At 42.7% G+C, this 23,368-nt stretch overlaps 1 protein-coding gene across 1 annotated transcript; it reads right to left on the bottom strand.

Annotated features, from left to right (window-relative positions):
* Window positions 1–9,479: 9,479 nt before the first annotated feature.
* On the bottom strand, window positions 9,480–19,707 carry LOC129342665 (small serum protein 5-like). The gene is made up of 4 exons (XM_054998543.1): window positions 19,660–19,707; window positions 14,391–14,484; window positions 12,079–12,211; window positions 9,480–9,648 (listed from the first exon to the last, which is right to left on the bottom strand). Exons 1-4 carry the CDS (start codon window positions 19,660–19,662, stop codon window positions 9,537–9,539), a joined length of 342 nt encoding a protein of 113 aa, XP_054854518.1. The 5' UTR covers window positions 19,663–19,707; the 3' UTR covers window positions 9,480–9,536.
* Between the last annotated feature and the right edge of the window lie 3,661 nt (window positions 19,708–23,368).

Genomic DNA, 23,368 nt, shown 5'->3' with positions numbered 1-23,368 from the left:
GAATGCCAAATGAAAAGGAAAAGTCTTCACCTGGTGGCAGAAGACAATTATAGAGGGAGGCAAAAGGAACAGAAGCATCCGTCCACCTGTAGAGGTTACCCAGTCCTCATCCAGCTATGCTTTTTTTGGCTTCTGTGCAAGAGATTAACGAATCTTATGTCGATATCAGGTACCCTGTCAGGGATGGGCATATTACTACAATATAAGGAATTATTGTTACTTTATTTTAGAAAGAGATTGGAAAATTGGTGCAAGAAATAAGGCTCAGCAGCACTAATACCGATACATGAATCTTGATAGAAATCAGAATTGCTGAGCCACCTGAACATCACCTTCCCCTACCCACTTTCTTTACAAATTCAATATAGAATTGATATTGTGGTAGAAAAAACTTGCTCGGCCCACATATTTGCAGACATATTATCTAATATTTCTGAACACCTTGTCCACTAATTTACTTTACCTACCCACCACATTCCAGGAAAATAAATCAAATAAGACCAGACCCTTCTCTGCTTCAACTTTATTGAGTCAAAACCATGCCTGTTCAATTTGTCCTTTTGATAGAGAGGAGAATGAGAAAATAGTCTGTTCCACTCTTTATTGGATTGCAGTTTTCCTTGGGAAAGGTCAAATCTCTCTCTGATTTTTTGGATTATGGCTATATGTGAAAGCAATATTTCTGATCACTTCTTTATGTGCTTGTGAGAGATTTTAGATATGAAGACCACAATAACCTAAGTTTGATTCCACTGTTGCAATCTGAATCTGGGTTTCTTTGGAATTTAATGGTATTAGAGTAGGAAAAGTAGGGGACCAACAATATTCTTGCATGGGAATTTCACTCACCCAACCCGCTTACTTACGTGTCCGCCAGCAGTGCCATTGCTTCTGCCAGCCTTGCTCAAGCAGTGGTAACTGCTTGGGCTCCTGCTCCAACTCCCCTGCAGTAGCTCCACAGAGACCCACAAAGGAACTCATCTGGGACATAAAATCTCCCTCATCTGCCCCTCCCACCACTCTGGCTGCTTGCCCATGTTTCCCCAGCCATTTTGCATACCCAGCTAGCCACACACACCCCTCCCGCACTCTGCTGATTGCCCATTGGCTCTCCCCTGATAGTGCTCATTCGCCTGTCACTCATCCCTCTCCCTGTTGCTCTGGCTGTAACCCCTCTCTCCTCTGCCTGCAGTGCTACCACCTCTGCCTATCTGATTCTACTTTTGCCAGACCAATGGAGGAGCATTGGCTGCTCAAATGCAAACAATGCTCCTGTTTGGGGGGAATTCAACCACTCCCCCCATTTTGTTTAACTTTTCAGATTTTTCTGCAAACCTGGGGGTTCCCTTATGTTTGTTGAAATGTCTCTGGTTTTGCTACATTGCCCCAAACTGCAGATTTAAATATCCACAGATGGGGCTATGTTGAGAGTTAGATATACTGGAGAACAGGATGAGTTAAGTTCTCATGAGATAAGTTACTCTGAATTCTGAAATGGGGGTTGGCTTCCTTTGACTCCATGAGACAAGACTGTTTAAGTTGAATAAACGGTATCTTTTATTCCAGAATTTATAAGTGGCAGACCTTTATTTAAATTGTAGTTTTAACCAATCCTTGATCATAGTTAAAGCTCAACATTACATCCTTGGCCTGTTTCCATACATTTTATAGGCTAGACTCTTTTTTAAAAAAATATGTGGACTACTCAGTTCTTCAGCTGAGAGATTGGGGTACTTCCTATAAAATGAAAATTGTGAAGAACAGCATAGGTATCCTTAATTTTTGCAGGTGGAATTTATTATTCTCTCTTTTTTTTAAAGGTGAAGTCCAGAGAGCCTGCTGGCTGATTTATCTTCCTTTTCTGCAACAATCAGAACACCTTCTTCTGTTGAGCTAACTCAGGGCCAAGCTACACATGACGAATGACACTTGAACGGCAAGTGGATTGTGTGGAGGGCAAGTGAACAGGGAGAAATACACTTGCTATTCAAGTGTCATTCGTCATGTGTAGCTTGGCCCTCAGATACAAGTCTAGTTCTTAAAATGGGCAGTGTTTGTTTGCTTTCCAACACATTAATTTCCTCTTTATAGTATAACAATTCTCCTGCTTGTCTTAATAAGGACATGGCCTTATTAGGTTATGCATCCAAGATAAAGATGTCTTGACATGGAAGCTCTCAGAGATGTGGTCATTTTCCAGAACCTACAAGGTTGTACTGACCCTGTTCATGGGTGCCATTCCCTTATCCACAACACAAAATTAACCAATATCCTTGGCCACGGAACCTAATTTTGGCTTGTATATCATTCCTATATCAGGAACTGCCTCTATGCCAAAGTTTAAATCTTCAGATCCTGGACCAATGTTGTCCAATACCTTTTCATTAGCAGTAAGGATAGCCAGTTCCATGGGGGAATTTAAAATATAAAATTGAGTTTTACACTCAGCTAACATCTGCATGACATTCTTCATTTCCTGAGACATGTTACATGCCGGTAAAGTGTTGAGGCATCATAAGAATTACTTTCTTAAATGAAGAGTTTGCCATAAAATATTGGAATCAACCATAATGTTGTTTCTACAAGAAACTGCCCTGTATCTTTACCAGAATCTGTGATGCAATAGCAGGTGCTCAAATTGCTCAAATTTCTATCATGTTATGCATGATAGAAATAAGCTGTTTCTCTCTTACCTTTCTGTGGGGACTGAAGGCATCTGTGATGTGATCTTCTGTAAGCCTAACGTACACATTTGTGTGGAACCCACAAGGCCTCAGCCCAGAGATGGGAGGGGATTCTCAGGTCCTATTTTCTCCTCCTATCTCCCCTGGCTTTCTCCCTCATGGCTAGTGGAAAGCAGCTGACAGCATTCTCATTGGCCCATTCTCTAGCTCCTTTGAAAGCCCCACAAAGCTACACCTGCTCCCTGTCTATCTCCACCCTTTCATGAAGATCCTTCCCCTCATGAGACGTCAGAGGTGGTGTTACTCAGCAAAGGGGCCAAAACTCTGTCCTCCAGCCCTGAAGGGAGGCACTAAAAGGCACACAATCATAGTTTATAATCTTACATGTTGGAGTTTGTTACTAATTTGCAATTATTACAGTTACAGAACTACTGGTTGTATCTTGCTGAAGGCGAACACATTGCACAGTTATATGCTCTCGTAGCTTGTGATGATCCAAAGAATGCAGTTGCTCTAATTTTTATATTCTTTGTTTGATATGAAATAATGACTCTTGAGATTTATTCACGTCTCCTTAGCAACATCTGTAATGAAGCATAACCCAAAAGAAAGATTTCACCATGCCCTGGGCATATTTGAGGTGGAAGTCAACATACTGACTTTTTTCTTTCTGTCTGTTCTCAGGACAGCAGATTCCTTGCACCAGGCAAGAAGTACATTGTGCTCTTTTGCTTCCGAGCTGAACTCTCTTTTCTCGCCCACAACGGTGATGATTCTGCACTGCAATCATGCTTATCATGACTTAGACTAACTCAGTATAGCCGTAAGCACTTCAGCGAGTTTCTCTTTCCATGTGGCAACCTCCTTCAGTGCTTTTTATAAAAAATAGGAAACCTTTTCTATCGCACACTCCACCTTATTTAAGAACAAAGGTTTACAGAACAAAGGTTTACAAACGGTGTTCTTTGGAATCTTATCAGGAGCACTGCAAAAGATAAGCACAGGGAAACAAACATACCTGATAGATAGCTTGCCAACCCCTACTGTTCCTTGCTATATGCCATCACAGAAGATATTGCCTGTGTTGCAGCACACTCATGCAAGCGTGGCGGCAATGCCCAAGAAACCTGGGCAACTCCCCAATTGTCTTGTATGAACTTTAGATCACTTCCCAGAATCCTCTGGAATGTACAGAGTTTCCATGAAAGACAAATTATCATAGGAAGGAGTCCCTGTCCACAGAAATATGAAAGGCACTGGCCCAGAGGATTGGGTTGTAAGTGCAGGAGCATCCAATAGCATTGTCAGTTGGGCATGTGCATCTTGCCTCTTCTTTTTTGCATCAGTGTTCTGATTATGGCTCTGCCTCTAACCATGTGCAAAAAGTTAACACAAGTACATTGCATAGAGGGTTTTTTTTGTGAACTGGAATTGTAAAGCAAGCAAATTCAGACAATAGTCTCTATCATACCCTGAGATGCTGTGACAGAATCTTTACTCCAGCCATTCCCTCTCCTCAGGGAATGGGCAAACAAAGAGCACAGTCAGAATCAAGCACACTATAGTAAGCAACACTTCTAGTTCCTATATGTGTAAAATGATGTAACAGGGTACACATGAGGTTGCCTTATGCTGGTACAGACTGTTGGTCTCTAATGGTCAGCATTGTCCCCTCAGATTTGCAATTGCTCTCCAGGATTTCAGGTACAGGTCTTCCACGTCACCCAATGCCTCAACCTTTTAACTGGGGATGCTGGAATCTGAACTTGGAGCCCTTTGGCAATCAAAGAAGATGCCCTCCCACTGAGCCATGGCCTCTCCCCAGGTAGGGTTGCTAACTCTGGATTGCAAATTCTTGAAGATTTGGTGGTGAATCCTGGGTAGAACAGGTTTGGGGAGGTGAGGGAGCTCAGTGGGGTATAATATCATAAAGACCACCCTCCAAAGCAGACATTTTCTCCAGAGGAACTGATCTTTTCAGTCTGGGTATCAGTTGTAATTCCAGAAGATCTCCAGGCTCCACCTGGAGACTGACAACCCTACCCCATGGTAGAGACACATGGATGGAGAACAACACTCTCATTCTTAACACTCTTTTCTCACATTTGTCACAAATCACCTGTCAACTAGAAGTCTATTTGCTATAAAATTTCTCAGCATCCTCATCAAATTACACTTCCCAGTAGTCTTTTGGAGAAAGATAGAACCCTTATTAGTTCTATATGTGCTATCTTATTCTGCCAGAGCAATTTTTTTCTATGAATTAATTAATTAATAGGATATCTGATTACATTACCATCTTTCAAATCAGCTTCAAATAGGTTGTTGATGCAGGATCCATGTCTTGAGGGTATAGTCACGGAAACAATGATCAAGATGAAGAGGGTTTTCTGAAAGAGAAGCAACTGGGGGGAGTAATATATTTTAGACTGGCTCTGTTAAGACTTTGCAATGAGATTTGATGAGTTACCTCAGAAACATCAGTGTATCATCACTCCTTCTCATATTTGTTTTGTTTGTTTGCAGTCCGCTTTTCTCACTGAACCCCCCAGCGGATTACACAGTGCAAGTCAATATGAACAACAGCTGGGACATTCGATAAACAAACACAATAGGGTATGGGTTGCAGAAATTTGAAAACAAGCATAAATCCAAACATAAAGATAAAACTTTGCTGAAACAAAGCATAAGTAATTAAACACGACATGTTTAATGGTTGTTGTGGGTTTTCCAGGCTGTATTACCGTGGTCTTGGCATTGTAGTTCCTGACGTTTCGCCAGCAGCTGTGGCTGGCATCTTCAGAGGTGTAGCACCAAAAGTGCTACAATACATCGACATGTTTAATGATGCAGAAACCACCCAGTAGGCGCATATCTACATCAACAGACAGTATTCAAAGAATAGTCTACAGTCCCTGTCCTTTACCAAGGCATCTCTCTGAGCTATTTCTTACAGCACAGCCCTATTACCTGAGTAAAAAACGCTCTCCTGAATAATTTGATTTTGCATAGTTTGTGGAAAGATTTTGTTGCCTCCTTGGGAAGGAAGTGAGGACTATCACAGAGAAAGTGCATGTATGGTTGGTTGTTGATTTTGCCCAGCTGCAGGGTGGTATCTGCAGAAGGCCCTGTTCAGATAGAAATGTGACAGTCCCTTGCCTCTCTGTAGGGCACAAATGGGACAAGACAGAGAGACACATGCAGGCACCTTGTAAAGCAGATTTACATAGCACCACAATAATATGGTTCAGAATTGGGATTCTGAACCCAGTTACTGCTGTGCTGCATAAATCTGCTTTACCGCTGTAGTATATGTGACATTTTTGTCTAATCCAGATTTTAAAAGTAATAAAAATACTATGGTGTAGTGAATGCTTACCATCCTGGCTTGTCAAAGTTCAGCCAACACTCTCCTTGGTGAGAAAGAGCTCCAGTGGCAAAGGGACACACTGTGCAAATGTGCATGGGGAATTCACAGCCCCCATTTAAGTAGACAAGGAGGGGAGGTTGAACGAACGATAGTATCTCTGCTGCCTGCAGTACAGGGTGAACGTTCATGTGCTAAAGAAAATACTTGCTTCTGATAATCAAGTACTTATTTTGGAAAAAATAGTAACTGTAACGTTCAGAATCTCATCATTTTTTGTTTGTTTTGTATGCTGCCTTACCTTGCTTCAGTATTCATCAATGAACAAGAAAAGGAGGCCAAACCCAAATTAGGACATTCTGATAAAACTTTAGTGAAAGTGGAGAAGTTGAGAAGTGGCAGCCTCACAAATGCCCTTGGATTATGTAGGTCAGGTAACAAGAAATTGGACTTACATACATTTATGCATATTTTTTGATATATTTGTAGACCTTTATAGACCTCTTTTCCAAATTGTTCAAGAAGGTGTCCAATAAAATCATATAATGCAATAAATCAAACAAAAGTTAAATAACAGTGGGAAAAAACAAAGCTGCAAATCCCAGCATAAAGATATAATATAGTAACATTAAAAGCAGGCTAAACTAAAAACAGCAATCAGCATACAGTCAAAAAGTTGAATTAAGCAAGATCTACAAATTCTAAAACCACAACCTTTCAGTTACAGGCAGACCACCTCTAAAATCAATTATTTATAAAAAGGCTGGGTTAATTTAAGAGGGGAAAAAACTTTGGCCAGGTACCAAAAGATAAACAGATTTGGTGCCTGGTAGAAAGTTAGGTGGGAGGCATTCCATGGGCAATTATAGAAAAGGTCCTGTCCTTAGGTGCTTCTGAAGGCAGGATATGTTGAGCAAGGCCTCAGAAGATGAGCATTAATCATGGATGAGCACATATGGTGCCAAATTTTTTTTTCAGGACATGCCATGCTTAATACAGAAATAGATTGTGCATGTGGAAATGAGCAAGAAAAGAGAACGGTTATGAGGGGTGCAAAAAACAAGATCTAAAGGACAGTTATTGGTACCTTGACATTTATAATCCATCATATTAGAATTCATTTGATGTAATGAAAAGATTTATTATTCACTGATTAGTATCAAATTAACATTTCCAGTAGTATGAATGGAAGCTGGTAGACTGACTGTTTACATTTCTATTCCTAAAATATGTAAACTCACAAATATCCAGCTGGTTTATGTAAGTTGTATTGATCTATCAATAGCTTCTTCATAGATATTCAACATTTGTGGGGATAGGTGACTCCAGAGCCCAATTACCACGACTTTGGAAAATAACCTTTTGTAGTCCTGTCATCATAACACTGCAGGATTAATGGAACTAAAAATTATAAATGTAAATCATTCCAGTCCTTCTTGGCTTCCTGTGCTGATTCACCACTTACAAAGAAGTTTCTAACACAAGAAAGGATTCCAAAACATACTGGGATTTTGTGCAGCCTCCACTGCCCCCCTTACACCTGATCTTAATCAACCTCAGTATATGAGACTGCAGACTCCAGTTACAGAAGCCTGGTATTTAGAGAGTTCCTTATCCAAATGTGAGAGATGAAAAGACCCAAAGCAGGGTCAGCCCAATCAGAGGCAAAGTAGAAAGTTGCCAGGGAATACCAAAATCTCAGAGGTTCCACCCAAGCAAATGTCTTGAAGAGATAAAAATTGGGGAAGCTGACCTCCAAAAGACGCGCACCTCATTGGTACACTTTTAGTTTCTGCAAAGGGGCAAATAGCAGCTCCCAAGGCTATTTCAGGTTCAGAAAACAGTGCAAGGGGGAAGGTGTAAGGCCCTTTTCCATGTGTGCCATGGCCCCAGCCCATATCAGGTTCCCACACACCTGGGAATTGAGTTCTGAACATGGTACCCTCAATCCTGTCTGCCAACTGGACCCAGGAAAAATATAACATGTAGTTAAGCCCTCTTAGGAGAGGTACAAGAAATCGATTTAGCACATCCTCTGTGGTGTGATCCCAATCAACTGCTGAGTAGAGGTGGGCACGGTCCGGAAAACAGACCTAAATTAGGCATGGTCCAGCCTAGTTTGTGGTTCATGAACACAGTTCGTGGGACTCACTTTTTTCATGAATTTTGGTCCATTTGGGCTAGTCCATTGGTCCGTGGTCTGTGAGTCCAGATATCCTGGCACTGATCTATAAATTTCCTAGGCAATGAAGGGGACATCTACAGACCTTTTGCAGACCTTAAAAACTTAATGGGCAGCTCTGCCTGCCAACCAGAGAGCTCCCATTCTGCTCTATGGAGCAAGGAGCAAGAATGGAGGAGTGGACGTTCTGCAGCCAATCTTAGCCCTCAAAACCTTGATAGGCAGCTTTGCCTGCCAGCCAGAGAGCTCCCATTCTTCAAGGGAGGGGTGGGTCTTCTGCAGCCAATCCTAGCCCTCTAAATCTTGATAGGCAGCTCTGCCTGCCAGCCAGAGAGCTCCCATTCTTCTCTATGCAAACAAGGAGTAAGAATTAATTCTCTAGGCAACAACTGGGAAGCTGTCTGTGTGGGGAGTAAGGGGTCTCTTCCCCTACCCTTTCCTGTTTGATTTTGCCTCATTGCAACTTTTTGGTGTTGCTAGCCAATGCAAGTCAGTTAGCATTTGTGACTTCAGTATCTACTGGAAGTCTCCTGAGGGTGGCCTGTTTGGGGGTCTGTAACTTGGTCGTCCAAAATGCAATCATGACCAAACTTGGAGGGTGGCTGGAGGAGAGGCTGCTGAAGATCTCTGTGAGTTTGGGCTCTCTGAGTGTGAAGGGGGCAGAGTCAGGGCTGCTAGAAGTGATGGACCATGGACCAATGAACCAGTCCGCGAACTAGGGTGGTCCATGAAAATTTTGTGGTCTGTGGTCCGTGAAAATTGATGGACCACAGGCCAGCAGTCCATGGGGTTTTCCTGGTCCATGCCCACCTCTACTCCTGAGCATTCCATGTTCTATTGTTCTGCTGCTCAGCAGATGGTGAAACACAATGCAGTAATGGTGAGTTTAAATTTGTCTAACGAAGTGTACAATTTTACCCTAGTCCCACCTAGAGATGCTAAATCCTGAGGGGAAATGGAAAGATGCTGTGTTAAGCTAGCTAATGTGTCAAGATAGACAAGGTTGCTCTCTGAGTCTTGAAAGCTTGCAGTGAAATCTTGGTCTCTAAGGTGCCACTGAACTCAAATCCTGCTGTTCTACACAGACCAGCATGGGTACCTGCCTAAAATTACCTTAAGAGAAATAATAATGTTCACAGGCTCTCAATCAGAAGAAATCTTTCTGGTTTGGGAGGGGGGGGTTGAACAATCTGAATAAAGGCATCCTTTTAACTTTCATTGAAGAAAGGAGAAAGAGACATAGAGAGAGGTGGAAGGAAGTGATTTATTCCGTTTTCATATATGAAGGGAACAAAGTTGGGATTTAAAACCCTGGGCATGGTGTTGAAGGGTCATCAGCCTTATAGAATTTGTATGTGCATGTTTCTGGGTCGACAACTGCTTTGCATCCTTCAGCCACTGCGATACTGCCATATCTAAAGCAAAGGACAAAAGCAGGTAGGTGTAAAACAAGGTTTCTATTAATTTGCAACATGCTTGTTTGCTTGATCTTGCAGTTCATATTTAGCAAGTTTAGCCTTATAAAGCAGCTCTGGAATATGATAAAGATGTTTGTTTGTTTGTTTGTTTGTTTTAATTAGGAAACATATGCACCACTTTTCTGGAGACCAGATGGGACTGGATCACAAAGCAACATGACTGGGTAGAGAGGGAAAGGAAACTTCTGTACCTCGCAGCTATTATTTTATTGTTTCTTCATCCTTTCCAGAGTTGAGCTCTAGCATTGAAAGAAGTTCTGCATCTTTCTATCAAGTTTTGTGCTCGTTCCCAGACTCAGTGTTTAATTCTCCCGTGCTGGATTGGTTTTAAATCTCAGGTTAATGAAGGTGTGTAAATCCACAGAAGGTGTGTAAATCCACCTTCTGTGCAGATACTATGTGACAGTCAATACCTTTCACGTTTACTTAGAAGAAATCTCACTGAGTTAAGTGGTTCTTACACCCATGAAAGGATGCATAGGACTGTAGTTTTGTGTGTGCATGAGAAACCTGTAGAGACTGAGGCAGTGGCCTTAGTGATAAGTTAGCTGAATATTGAAGAAAAGACATCATGCCTCAAATCTGCCTGGAAAGTATCCCTCACTTATATGGAAGCTCATCCCTTGAATTTGAAAGTGTACAGACATTCCATGGACAGGGAGGTTAGGTGCCTTCTGAACTTTTTGCAGAGTTGAAAGGCACCTTAGGGGTCATCTAGTCCAACCCTTGTTTAATTTAATGTGTTTTCATGTCATGGGCTCCAATGGAAAACAGCCCTGAGACAAGCTTCCTTTCAAGGCTGTCCAATGGATGTTTGCTCCTTGTTTTGAGGATAAGAAACAATGTAGGTCAATACACAGAATAGCATATCTGTCTATCTATCTGATTACATTTTATCCTATCTTTCCTCCAAGGGCAGGATACAAGGTTCATATAGTACAAGGTTTTCCTTTCTTCCAGATTATCTTCCCACAGCCCTGTGAGGTAGATTAGTCTGAGAGAGAGTGACTGGCTCAAGGTCAACCACAGGGCTGCAGAGAAAATATGAATCCAGATCTCCTAGTCAAATATGTTAACCATTACACAACTCTGCTTGCCATCTGAGCCATTTACATATCTTCTTCTTAATGAGGGATCACAACTAGAGATGGGCACGAACTGAAATACAACCCAAAATTCGTCACAAACCTGGCCGGTTCATGGTTCACGAACCAGCGGTTCGTCAGAGCCCATTTCTGACAAACCAGGATGAACTTTAGGTTGGCTTGTTTGGTTCGTTTTTGGTTCATCACTGCAGACAGCCTTGAGCTGATCAATCAGTTTCCTAGGCAACCAGAGATGAGCTTTCTGCAGTAGAGGTGTGCACCCACTGCTTTTCAGCTGACAGGAGGGGGATCCCCCATGAGCTGAAAAAAGTGCCTGCGTTTGAAAGGAGCAACAGTTCTCTTGCGTGCAAGAAAAGTGTTGCTGCTTTCAAATGCCAGCTGGAACTTTAAAGTGTTTCAGTATCTGTTCTGCTTCCCATGTTTGCAGAAGTTTGCTTATTCCCTGCTGGCTTTAAAAGCCAGGAAAGGGCTAAATGGCTGGTTTTCCCTTCCTCCTTTGGGGTATGCACACACACTTCCCCCCTACCCAGGCAAGAAAGTATAGCAATGTTATAACATTGTAGCATTGCAACATTGTAACATTACTGCACTTTCCTCCTGGTTTTAAAAGCCAAGAAAGGGTTAAATAGCTGTTTTTCCCTCCCTCCAAGACGTTTCAGGCTTTGCAAAGAGGAAAAAACTCAAGCATTTTGCACAGCCCTTTGGAAACAAAGTGGCAGGGAAGCAGCAGCAACTTTGAAAAAGAGAGAGAGAGTGCATACCCCAAAGGAGGAAGGGAAAACCAGCCATTTAGCCCTTTCCTGGCTTTTAAAGCCAGCAGGGAATAAGCAAACTTCTGCAAACATGGGAAGCAGAACAGCCGGCAGCCTTTTTCAGCTGATGAGGATTCCCTTCCCATCAGCTGAAAAGCAGCTGGCATTTAAAAGGGGGAAACTGGAAGCTCACATGCCTATTCTGCAGACCTTCTGCTGCCCCAGAAGTGATGTTTTCAGGAACCACACAAACTGGTTTGGGAACCGGGGCAAGTTTGTGAAAGTTCATGGTTCATGGTTCATGGTTTGTGAAACTGTACAAACCTCAAAGCTCCCTGTTCGATATTTTTGGGGGGGTTCATGCCCATGTCTAATCACAACACAAACAGAAGCTCCATCAGCCTATGACAGATACCAGTCATCCATCCAATACTCTGTTGTCCTGCTCTCTCTGCGAGGGAAAACTCCAATTTGGGGCAAGATACATTCAAATTTGGGCTCCAGCTTACCTGGAACAGCATTGTACTTCTCCTTTACTATCGCAGTAACAAATATGACAGTTTTCTGTGTTCCACTCAGATTGAAAAGGATGTTTACTCCCATCAAAAGGATCAACACAGCCGTCTGGATCCACAATTTTACCTGGGGTAAAGGGAGGATCTCTGTCATTTTTATTTGTAGTAATGCCATAACGTCCAAATGTCAATAAAAACCAATTCCTAAAAATCAGAGAGGAATTGGGAGAAATGCCAAAGCAAAGACTACACAGTGTGCACATATGGTATCTGAAGACTTTGACTCTCAAAACCTTATACCCTGAAAATCTTGTTGGTCTTTAAGATGCCACTGGACTTGAATCTTATAATATATACATAATTTACCCAATACACATATTGGCTGGCAAACCCTGGGAAACTGTCCCACATGACATCATTTCCAGCAAAATCCATAGAACAGGATTTTCTGTTCCCAACATGGTGCCTGTGGGCACAGTTGTGCCCCTATGACACCCAAGTGTTTGGGCCCACCAAGTGTTTTTAGAAAGTAGGTGGGGCTTGGTGGGACTTCTGCAAAGCATGGTCATTCTGATTGGTCACTGACTATGCAGATTTTTTAAAACATTGCTTTGGCAGAAATTGCTTCCTTAGCACAAGGATCTTCACTGTGTGACTGAGGCTGGCTCTGTCTCCTACATCAGCCATTATATGGGAGCCATTTTATAGTTGTGCCCACCACACTATGTTAGAATTCCAAATGTGCCCACAGGTTCAAAAAGGTTGGGGATCCCTGCCATAGAGTTTGGGGTGAATACTAGAACACCCCATGACAAAATGACATCACTTTGGTTATGTAATCATAAGTGTTGTCTCTCTACACTGTTTTGCCACTCCAGTTTTTCCCCACTGAGATAGTCAAATGGCAACTCTAAAATGTATACAATACATATAAGCACATTGCTTGGATACTTTGCTTAGCTGGAGGCATAGTACAAGCAAGCACAGTGCATAGGGTTGCCAACTTCCAAGTGGGGCCTGGAGTACTCCTGGAATTACAACTCATCTCCAGACTACAGAGCTCAATTCCCTGGAGAAAATGACAGGTTTGGAGGGTGGATCCTGTCAATATACCTTGCTGAGTTCCTTCTCCTCCTCAGACCTGATCTACTCAGGCTCTGCCACCAAATCTCCAGGAATTTTCCAACCCAGAGATGGCAACCCAACCTATTATATGGTTGACAAGCTGAACCTGGCAACTGTTGGGAAGGCTGGGGCTGGGGTCATGGGGATGAGGGTAGAGGCAACATCCAGGTTGCACCCAGAAGTGCTGTAGTGACATTTTATTTTTAAAAAATCTCCTAGGGCAAAGGAATTTGCCAGCAGGCAGTCTCCTCTGCCACAGCAGGAGACTTGGCAAGGCTATCAGGCCTCCACCCATCATAACACTGTGGTAGAATCTGGGCTTAACAGTCATTTCATCACTACAGGATGCCCAAGGAACTGTAGTTTTATCAAGATGGTGTTCTAAATTTCTAACCCAGTAGACTCAGAGCCAAGCTACAAGTGATGCCTGACACAGGTTGGACACTTGTCAGCCTCCCTCAAGTTTTGATGGGAAATGTAGGCATCCTGGTCTTGCAGCTGTAATGGAGAGCCAAGCTGTAAAACCAGGATGCCTACATTTCCCATCAAAACTTGAGGTAAGCTGACAAGTGTCCAACCGGTGTAAGGCATCACTTGTAGCTTGGCTCTCACTGATATGGTGATATTTCCAGTTTTCAATTTAATGGTGAACATGTGTTGGTCATTTAGCATAAAAAGAATAGGACAGGAATCCATAGATATATGTGAGGGGAGAACAGCTTTCTCATTCAGGATAAGTGCCCTGCCTCACATATTTCAGCAGCTAAATGGGTGAAAACTCAAGATATTTGGTCATGCTTCAACAACTACACCAAAACCACAATTCCTAAAATTCTCTGGTTGAAGCCATGACACTTACTTCTGATATTTATACCCTACTTTTCTCCCCAATGGGGACTCAAAGCAGTTTCCAACATTATTCTCTCCTCCTCCACATTGCCCTCACAAAAACAACTCTGTGAAGTAGGTTGAGCTGAAAGAGTCATCCAACAGGCTTCCATGGAAGAGTAAGAATATGAACCTGGGCCTCCCATATCCGAGCCCTACATTCTCGCCGCTATACTACACTCAAAAGAGATCATATTGATGTAAGTAAGTAGTATGGACATACATGCAGCCTCATTCTGCCAAAATCACATTTTTGAGCTGAAAAATAATCTTCTGCCCTTTGATAACATTACCATCTTTTATGGTTAGTTGGGGTGGTGCCACTAAACAAGCTCCATGGCACAAGGCCAGGGTAATGCATAAGACGGTCAGGATTGGAAGAACTTTCTGAAAAGAAGCAACAAATGAATAAGAGACAGTTAGAAACAACTTCAAGTTATTTGAGAAGCTCCTTCTATTCTCATCTCCATTAAGGTTTTGTAATCAATTACATTTTTTAAAAAATAGTGCATAAAAAGACATAGTATTCAATAGGTTGCTTCAGAAATGGTGTTTCTCTTTATATCTATTTTTGACAACAATGTCAATTTAAAATAATTGGCAAGGAAAAGGTTGTGGTCATACACATACAAATAGGGTGCGACATTAAAACACACAGATTTGGAAAAGCAACATTTTCTTGCCAATTTGCCACCAAACTCCTATGAATGTGTCACAAAAGGGGGGGAGGCTCAAAGACATGCAGCATCGTTTGAAAACGAGATACTGGCTGCACGAGATGATTGGAATGAATCCTTGGTAGCTGCTGGCTCTACTCAGATCTTACAGTAAAAAGAGAAAGGGTCCAGTAGCACCTATAAGACTAACAAAATTGTGGTAAGGTATGAGCTTTTGTGAGTCACAGCTTACTTCAGATACAACTATAAAACGAGTTGTGTTAGTCTTATAGGTGCTACTGGAATCTTGCTCTTTTCTGCTACTACAGACAGACTAACATGGCTACCCATCTTGATCAGATCTTACAGTCTGTATGAAAGTGCCAGTTTCTCAGAAGATTTCAGAAACCTGTCAGCACACAGGACGAACACAGAATGATAGGCTAAGACATGGACCTAACTATATGTTACAATGTCCTTGTCTGCTCCAGTCAGGGCCGGCGCTTCCATTGAGGCGGAGCCGGCCCCCGCCTTAGCTGCTGAACTCTGAAGGAGGTGCCGTGCCGGCCCCCCAACAACCAAGTTCCCTGCAGTGTGTGCGCTCCCATGCACTTGCGCAGGAATTCTCCTCTCTTGGTGCAAGGCATTTCTTCTGGAGTGCCGAAAGGCAGCCCTGTCTTCCCACTCAGCCAGCACCTGAAGAGCTTCGAGTGCAGCCCCATCAGCGGGGACATTTCTCTCTCTGCCCTTTTCCTCCTCCTCCGCTCTCTCCCTCTCTCTCAATTTAAGCCTTGGGCGAAGCTTCTGCGAGCAAGAGACACAGTAGCTGGCTGGGGAGCAGCAAGCTCCCATCTGACCTTTTGTTTCCCTTGAGCCCTCCTTTCTTTCTTGCTCCCCCCCCCCACCCGCCATGTACTAAAAGGAATGACAGGAGGATTGCCCATTGGAAATAATAGGAGAGGCTTGAAGGCCCATTGGAGATAATGGGAGCCAGGGATGCCAATTTACTTGCCTGGGCTCCATTGAAATGCATCAAAACAGAAAAAAAGTTGCAAAGAAAATGTGGAATGGATTTTCCATAAAGGTCTCTGGGACCAGATGGAATACTCTGAGAGTGGAATGACAGCCCCCAGAGTGGAATGAGAGTCCCTAGCTATAGAGTTTGTGCTCCAGGACCAGAATGACAGGTTTCAGAGTGGAATGACAGTCCTTGGAATAGGCTCAGTGCTCTGGAACTGGAAGGACAGTCCCTAGAGTGCAATGACAGTCCCTAGCTATAGAGTTTGTGCTCCGAGACCAGAAGGACAGGTTTCAAAGTGGAATGACAGTCCTTGGAATAGGGACTGGAAGGATATCCCCCAAAGCACAGTGCAATGACAACCCCTGGGAGTAGAAGAAGCATTCTGGGACAGGAATGATAGGCACCAGACTGGAATGACAGACCTTGGGAGGAGCAGAAGTGTTCTGAGACTGGAATGACAACTCCCAGAGTGCAATGACAGCTCCTCAGAGCAGAATCTGTGCTCTGGGAAGGAATGACAGGTTGCACAGTGGAATGACAGACTCTGATAGTAGAGAAGCATTCTTGGAATGGAATTACAGGCACCACAATGGACTGAAAGCCCCTGGGAGTAGCAGAAGTGTTCTTGGGCTGGAATGACAGCCCCAGAGTGGAATGAAAGCCCCTAGGAATAGAACCTGCGCTCAGGGACTGGAATGACAGGTCGAAGAGTGGAACAACTGCTCCTGGGAATAGGGTCAGGGCTCTGGGACTGGAATGACACCCTCTGTCATTCCACACCCACTGCCATTCCAGTCCCAGACCACTGATTCTTCTCCCAGGGACTGTCATTCTACTCTGGGGCCTGTGTTGATAGATCAAGATGGGTAGTCGTGTTTGTCTGTAGCAGTAGAAAAAAACAAGAGTCCAGTAGCACCTATAAAACTAACAAAATTTGTGATAGGGTATGAGCTTTCATGACCCACAGCTCACTTCTTCACTACTGCTCTTTTATTGTGTTTTGATGCATTTCAATGGAGCCCATGCAAGTAAATTGGCATTCCTGGCTCCCATTTTCTTCAGTGAGCCTTCAAGCCTCTCCCATTATTTCCAATGGGCAATCCTGTCATTCCTTTTAGTACATCCCTTTCCCCCTCCCCGGCTGGCATCAATTCTACTTCTCACCATTCCTCAGGTTTTTATTTGGGGGGGGGGGCTGCTTTTGGTGGAAAGAGTGGCTGGTTGTGTGTGCACTGCCACAGAGGAAGCAGGAAGTGAGGTGAGACACGCATAATTCCCTTTCAGTCCCGGTGTAACAGGTAGGAGCAAATAACTGTTGTTGGGTTTAAAGTTGTTGTTTTAAATTCTATTACTTTCCTCCCCCTTCTCCCTTTTGTTCTTCCGCCCCCTTGCTATTGTCCGATCTCAATGCTGCTCCCCCTTCACTCCAGCAGAGCAGCGCCCTGCACTGCGCCCCTTCTTTATCCCTTCTCTCATTTCCTAGTTTATATATATCACCCCACCTTCCCCCTTTCCCCCAATAGTTTATTTCAATATTCATACACCACATTTTTAGCTGTCAGCTGCCGTTCACTTCAAACCCAAGGGGGGTGGGGAGAAGGATGAGCATGGAGGGTAGTTCCCAAAAAGGATCTCTGACAAAGGTGATCAATATTTTAAGGCTTGGAGAGGGTCGGAGAGAAACAGAAGGCTTCAGCTCAGTCTCCCCCTTCCAAACATCTCTCTCCTCCAAGCAGGCCCTGTAAGAGAAGCCCTCCTTCTACTGCCAAGAGTCTCTGGGTTCAGGGAGAGGTGGGAAGAAAGAGAGAGGGAAACTTTTTTACACAAACATACAAAAAGGAGGTGTGCTCAAAACTTCAATGCAAGTCGCTGTTTCTCCTCACAAAATAGATTTTTGCTTCACAATAAGAAAAACAAAGATTATTGTTATTCTCACACTTATTTAAAAAATTAAAATTTAAAATTTAAATTAAGAAATAAACATTAAATTAAAAATGTAAAACGTTTCAAGTTTTATGCTTTTCATTTTTCCTACATTTCTTCTGTTTTTAAAAATTGGTTAGCAGGGGGCGGGGGCGCAAGTAGGTATCTTGCCTCAGGCGCCAGAAACCCTGGCACTGGCCCTGGCTCCAGTCCTGTCAACCAGCTGTACTCTGGGAGTTCCACTCTCAGAACTTAATTCCTAGGTGTATGGGGACCCAATTTATATCAGGACTATAGTATGTTGGCTTCAGCCTCCTCCTATGCCATTTTCCTGATCTGAAATGGCACCGTGGAGTTTTTATTTGCTGCCTTGAGGACATGAACTTATTGGCTACACATACGTTTCTTCAGTGGAGCAGAAAGCAATTCCCAGGGCCTATTTCAAGTCAGAAAAATGGCAGGAGGGTATCCTTCTTGGTGCATGCCATAGTCCCAACTCGAAGCAAGCCCTCACATGCCTGAGTATTCATTTCCAAACACCAAACACACATCTAGTGGATAGGATTGGGGCAGGCACATGGGGGACAAGAAGCCTTTGCAATGTAAAGTTAAGCTCTAAGCAATGTGAAATAGGTGAGGTGTGCATGAGGAAGAACAGTAAATGTGTGTGTGTAGAATGTAAATGGGGAACTGAACACAGAGAATTTATATGTTGTTGTTGTTTTTTAATTAAACTTCACACTGTCATATCTCCATTTCTGGTCCTTTTCCATTTAGAAAAAAATACAACTAAGGGGGTCATCATAATGCAGATTTATAAAAATGGTTTGCGGCCTGCAGAAAATGGACAGATCAAACTTTTTCTGCCTCTCCCAAAATACTAGAGCTCAAGGGCATCCAGTGAAACTGACTGGCAGTAGATTTGGGATGTTTCACACAGTTCATTATTCATTTGTGGAACTTGCTGCCAGCTTAACAGAACAGTCCTTTCTATGTCCATTGATGTCCTGAGAATGGTGCAGCTCTGCTTAGGCTGGTACTGTATGTGTCTTTAAAAAGGAATTAGACAAATGCATGGAAATAGCTACTAGTTATGACAGCTAAATGGCACTGCTATATTCGGAGGTAGTATATGCCCGAATGTCAGTTGCTGGGGGCAGCAGCAAGGACAGGCCTTGGCTTCTCTACTCCTGGGTCTTCAGGGCCATCTAGCTGGCTATTATGGGAAAAAACATGCTGGACTAGACAGACCATTTGTCTAATCCTGGAGGGCTCTGCTTAGAGCCAAGCTACAAGTGATGCCTGACACAGGTTGGACACTTGTCAGCTTCCCTCAAGTTTTGATGGGAAATGTAGGCGTCCTGGTCTTGCAGCTGTAATGGAGAGCCAAGCTGTAAAACCAGGACGCCTACATTTCCCATCAAAACTTGAGGGAAGCTGACAAGTGTCCAACCTGTGTAAGACATCACTTGTAGCTTGGCTCTTAGTTCTTCACTTGTACACACACATTAAAAACACCAAAAGGCTTTTTTAAAAAAACCATATATTATATTGTAAGAAACAGCCAGGATCGGTGGTGTCCTGGGAGCTATGGGGGAGGGGAGGGAATCAGCACCATGGAAAACTGAATTGTATGCTCAAAAACAATTATGCCAATTAATTGTATTTGCATATAGCTACTTTGTATAGCCCTTCGCCAGACTCTGGATTTGCAAAGATTCTGCATTGCTGGCAGTTCTACACTGGCAAATGTGACACAAAGGAGGGGTGGGTGTAGAGATGGGCTAGGAGTCACAGAGAAGACATGGAATGTCTGAAATAACTTTTCCCCTAAAGCAGGAAACCCTTTTCAGCTGCCCCATGTAAATCTACCTTATAAGTTCAACATTTTCATCAGTTTTATCCCATCCAGATCAAAGAAATGGTTGACCATAATGAGACACAAAAAACCTTCATGCTTACCATCTTTGCTGTGCAATACCAAAGCCTTTGTTGGGAGAATCAGATTCGTTGACAAGTGTCTGTGGGAAATCTGAAACCCAAATTTATACAGACCAAAAGTGGGAGTGGCTGAACTGAGGGAAACAGCTCTCTTGCCCTCCTGTTCTGGATGAATTAATATACAAAAAGAAAGTTGACAAGAATTAAATATTTGTTTCTGACTAAACTGGTATTTGTTTTGTACAGTGATAAAGGCAATAGCTGAGAGTCTTATTTTTTTTTCAGAGATGAACGTAGATAAGGACATATCCAGTGCTAAATCAAGATCTTCTTGTAAATTATCCATGGGACGTGATGATAAACCCCCAAAGAGGATTAAGGGTGGGTTGGCCAAATGAGGGAAACTTAGTCATTGAAACACCTTGTCCACTAAAGAGAGAGAATGACAGGAAACTGAGAACTATTTGATGGGAAAGGGCTGAAAAAGCAAACATGGTTGAGAGACTGATGAAATTTCTCAGGAGAATCAGCAGATATGCAAATTGCCTTTGGGCTCCACCTAAATCGTCACAACTCTATTTCTGGGCTTTTTCCATTTAGAAAAAAAAGACAACTAAGGGGGTCATGAATGATGCAGATTTGAGAGCACAGGAAGAGCCTGTTAGAATCAAATCAAAGTTTTCTGCAATGGCTGGCCAGCTGCTTCTTGGAATCCCACATTGGAATCAACAGAGATAGCTGTTACCAGGTAGGCAGAACCCAGACCTAGCTCATGCAACTGGAAATCTTGCATGAAGCCTCTACCCATTGGTGCTCAGTCAGGAGGCATAGTATCAAAGAATTTCAGCAAAAGCAAAATGACTGTAAGCAATATATTTTTGTACCATTTCTCAGAGAAGTTATGTACTTAGCTCCCATGAGATTTATGACCTAAGACAGAAATGCAGGGCAGAGCTGGATTTACGCACAAGCTAAGTAAGCTACAGTTTAGGGGAGGGTCCTCAGCCTTTTTGAGACTGTGAGCACCTTTGGAATTCTGACAAAGGGCAGTGGGTGCAACCACAAAATAGCTGCCAGGGGAGGTGGAGCCAACCACAAAATGGCTGCTGTGGAAGACAGAGCTACACATACACCCAGAGGAAGTCCAAGTACTGGGGAGAAGAGGGGTAATTTTAAAAATACACTGGGAAAGAGGAATAAGTGAGAGAATAACAACAACATTATGGTGGAAGCTACAGCCAAAGCAACATTATTTTAATCTGCACAGATTTGCAATGACCAATCAGAAGCCGTGCTAGGCAGGAACCTGCCTGGCCCCACCCACTTTCTGAAAACTTTGAATGGCTGCCAAGTATGATACCAGCAGATGCCATGGTGCTCATGGTTTAGGGCATCAGATTATGAGGGGCCTTTAAATACAACAAAATCTGACTAAATTTCAATGTACATTTTTGGTAATACTATGGGACCCCTTGCCCTTACGTGGATAGTTCAGGAGAGCTGATCTCATTAGATCTCAGAAGCTAAGCAGAGTCGGCCTTGGTCAATAATTGGATGAGAGACCTCCAACAAAGACCAGGGTTTTAGAGGCAGGCAATGGGAAACCACCTCCATTTGTGTCTTACCTCAAAAACCCCACCAAATATAAAAATAAGAGGTGCCTACTCAGATTATGCAGAGAAGGGGGTGAAGCCACACGAGTAGGAAAGATACAAAGAGTCAAGGCATAGAATCAATACATATATATTGATTTGATTTCCTTTACCTATGCCTTGACTCGTTGAAAACCCCACCAGGCATCGCCATAAGTCAACTATGACTTGAGGGCAGGATTTCATTCATGGAATCTCTCAAACTTGGGGGCCTCAGCATGTCTTAATACAACCCCTGATGAGGGGCAGTTGATAGACCATCTCTTTCAGTGAATGACATCAATCCATTACACCTAAAATAAAAAATGATTTAAACAGCTTATCTAATAAAGGAGGAAATGTTAGTGCTGGCTAAAAGTCCCAGAAATAGCAGATATTTCTTGGCTGGTTAGTTAACATTACTGCAGCCTCAAGTGAAGCCTCAGATTCCTAAACGGTGACTCAAAATATCATTTTCACCCATAGATGAAATTCAATAGTTTCTGGGTTACATTGTGGGTACAGTGTTAATGTGCTCATGTTGTGAAGATAATGGAGATCTGAAACCCAGTAAGGTCTCTGCTTCTTCTTAAATGAATCTATACAATGGAAGTAGCAAAACAGAAATCTTTGTTAACCCTCCCAAGGAAACGGGTTATTTTGACCTCAGAAGTCTTTGAAAAAAATTGGTTTACACATTTAAAACTTTCTAAAGACACCAATCTCTTGTTATGCTTTCTCCTCAATGAACTCCAATACTCTGAAGTCCCTCTCTTCCCTCCACACTTCCTTTCTTTTTTAAGTTTGAGGTTCATCAAATGGGGTCATTAAGGCCCCCAATAGACTTGTTCAAATTGAAATGTATCGCAATTTTAAAAAATCGAGCCATTCTAGCCCACTGAAATCCAAGCCAGGGAATGTTTGTAGGCATCCTTTGAACCTCTTCACATTTTCCAGACTTGAAGGAGTCATTCAGTCTGGAACGTCAGATGACCCTGGCCATCTCTCCACTGAGCTGATTATTTCCTTTTGTTATTCAGGAAGAGCTCTTAATTGTAAGGCTCCAACAGGTGCAGCCTGAGGGCAGGTTACAAGAAGGCTAGCAGTTAAAACAGTTAAAAATGATTGCTTTCTTTAAAATAAACTGTATTGTTCTTTAAAAGTGGTGGGGGTCAATTTTACCCCATTTACATTTCTGTGAAGATTTGATGTTTTCAAGGAGGGGTATTTTTGTCCCCGATTCCATTTTTTACACTTCTTTGGCCTGCATTGCTGAAAAGTTATTCTTGAGGTCTGATTTTTTAGCTAATGCCATGATTGAGAGAACTATCAGGGTTTCCATTTGGGGGAGCTATATGCTGGGGTAATTTTGACTCCAGTTCCCAAATAGTGTAGTTGGGTTTTTTTCCTTGGGAGGGTTAATAACTCTTTCAAAAAGTACCAAGGCAGAGATAACTTTAAGCAACAGAATACCAAGCAGTTAAATTAATTATCCATTGGATTACAAACACAATTCCAGGTTTGTATTTCATGGAAACATGGGATACCTGTACACAAAGCACAGTTTCTAGGTTTCATGTTTGAGCTTCATTTTCAGGATTTTGGTCTCTCTCTCCTCAAGGTTTGCACAGTAAGGAGCCTCTTTTCTCCTAACCTTCTCCAGAACCTCTTTCAAATAAGGATGTGCATTTTGAATGTAATTAATGAAATGCCTGACTAAGTATCCCAGGAATTCTAATCTAACAATTTATATCACAAGTGAAATCAAAGGCTAATCAAGCAAAAGTCCCACTCAGTGCAAAGACTATAAGAGAAGGATACAAAATTCCTCTACCAAATGGTTTTTTCTGTCTAGGAATCTACGAGCAGAACCACAAGTGACAAAAGGCACAGATTGGACACTTGTCAGCTTCCCTCAAGTTTTAATGGGAAATGTAGGCAGCTTGGCGGAATGTTGGACAAGTGACAGTTGAAAAGTCCATTGGACAGCAGTCAGAGAGTGAAGCTGCGAGACCAGGATGCCTACATTTCCCATCAAAACTTGAGGGAAGCTGACAAGTGTCCAATCTGTGCCTTTTGTCACTTGTGGTTCTGCTACA

The sequence above is a fragment of the Eublepharis macularius genome, chromosome 14 (genome assembly GCF_028583425.1).
Source record: "Eublepharis macularius isolate TG4126 chromosome 14, MPM_Emac_v1.0, whole genome shotgun sequence".
Lineage (NCBI taxonomy): Eukaryota > Metazoa > Chordata > Lepidosauria > Squamata > Eublepharidae > Eublepharis > Eublepharis macularius.
Note: the sequence above shows the minus strand (reverse complement) of the source record. Positions and strands in the feature narration are given on the sequence as shown.

Coding starts and splice junctions, on each gene's coding strand:
- LOC129342665 (XM_054998543.1), bottom strand. Junction 12,212..14,390: donor CCAACTAACCATAAAAGATG/GTAATGTTATCA, acceptor CCTTTACCCCAG/GTAAAATTGTGGATCCAGAC. Junction 9,649..12,078: donor GAAGTACAATGCTGTTCCAG/GTAAGCTGGAGC, acceptor CCTTTGCTTTAG/ATATGGCAGTATCGCAGTGG.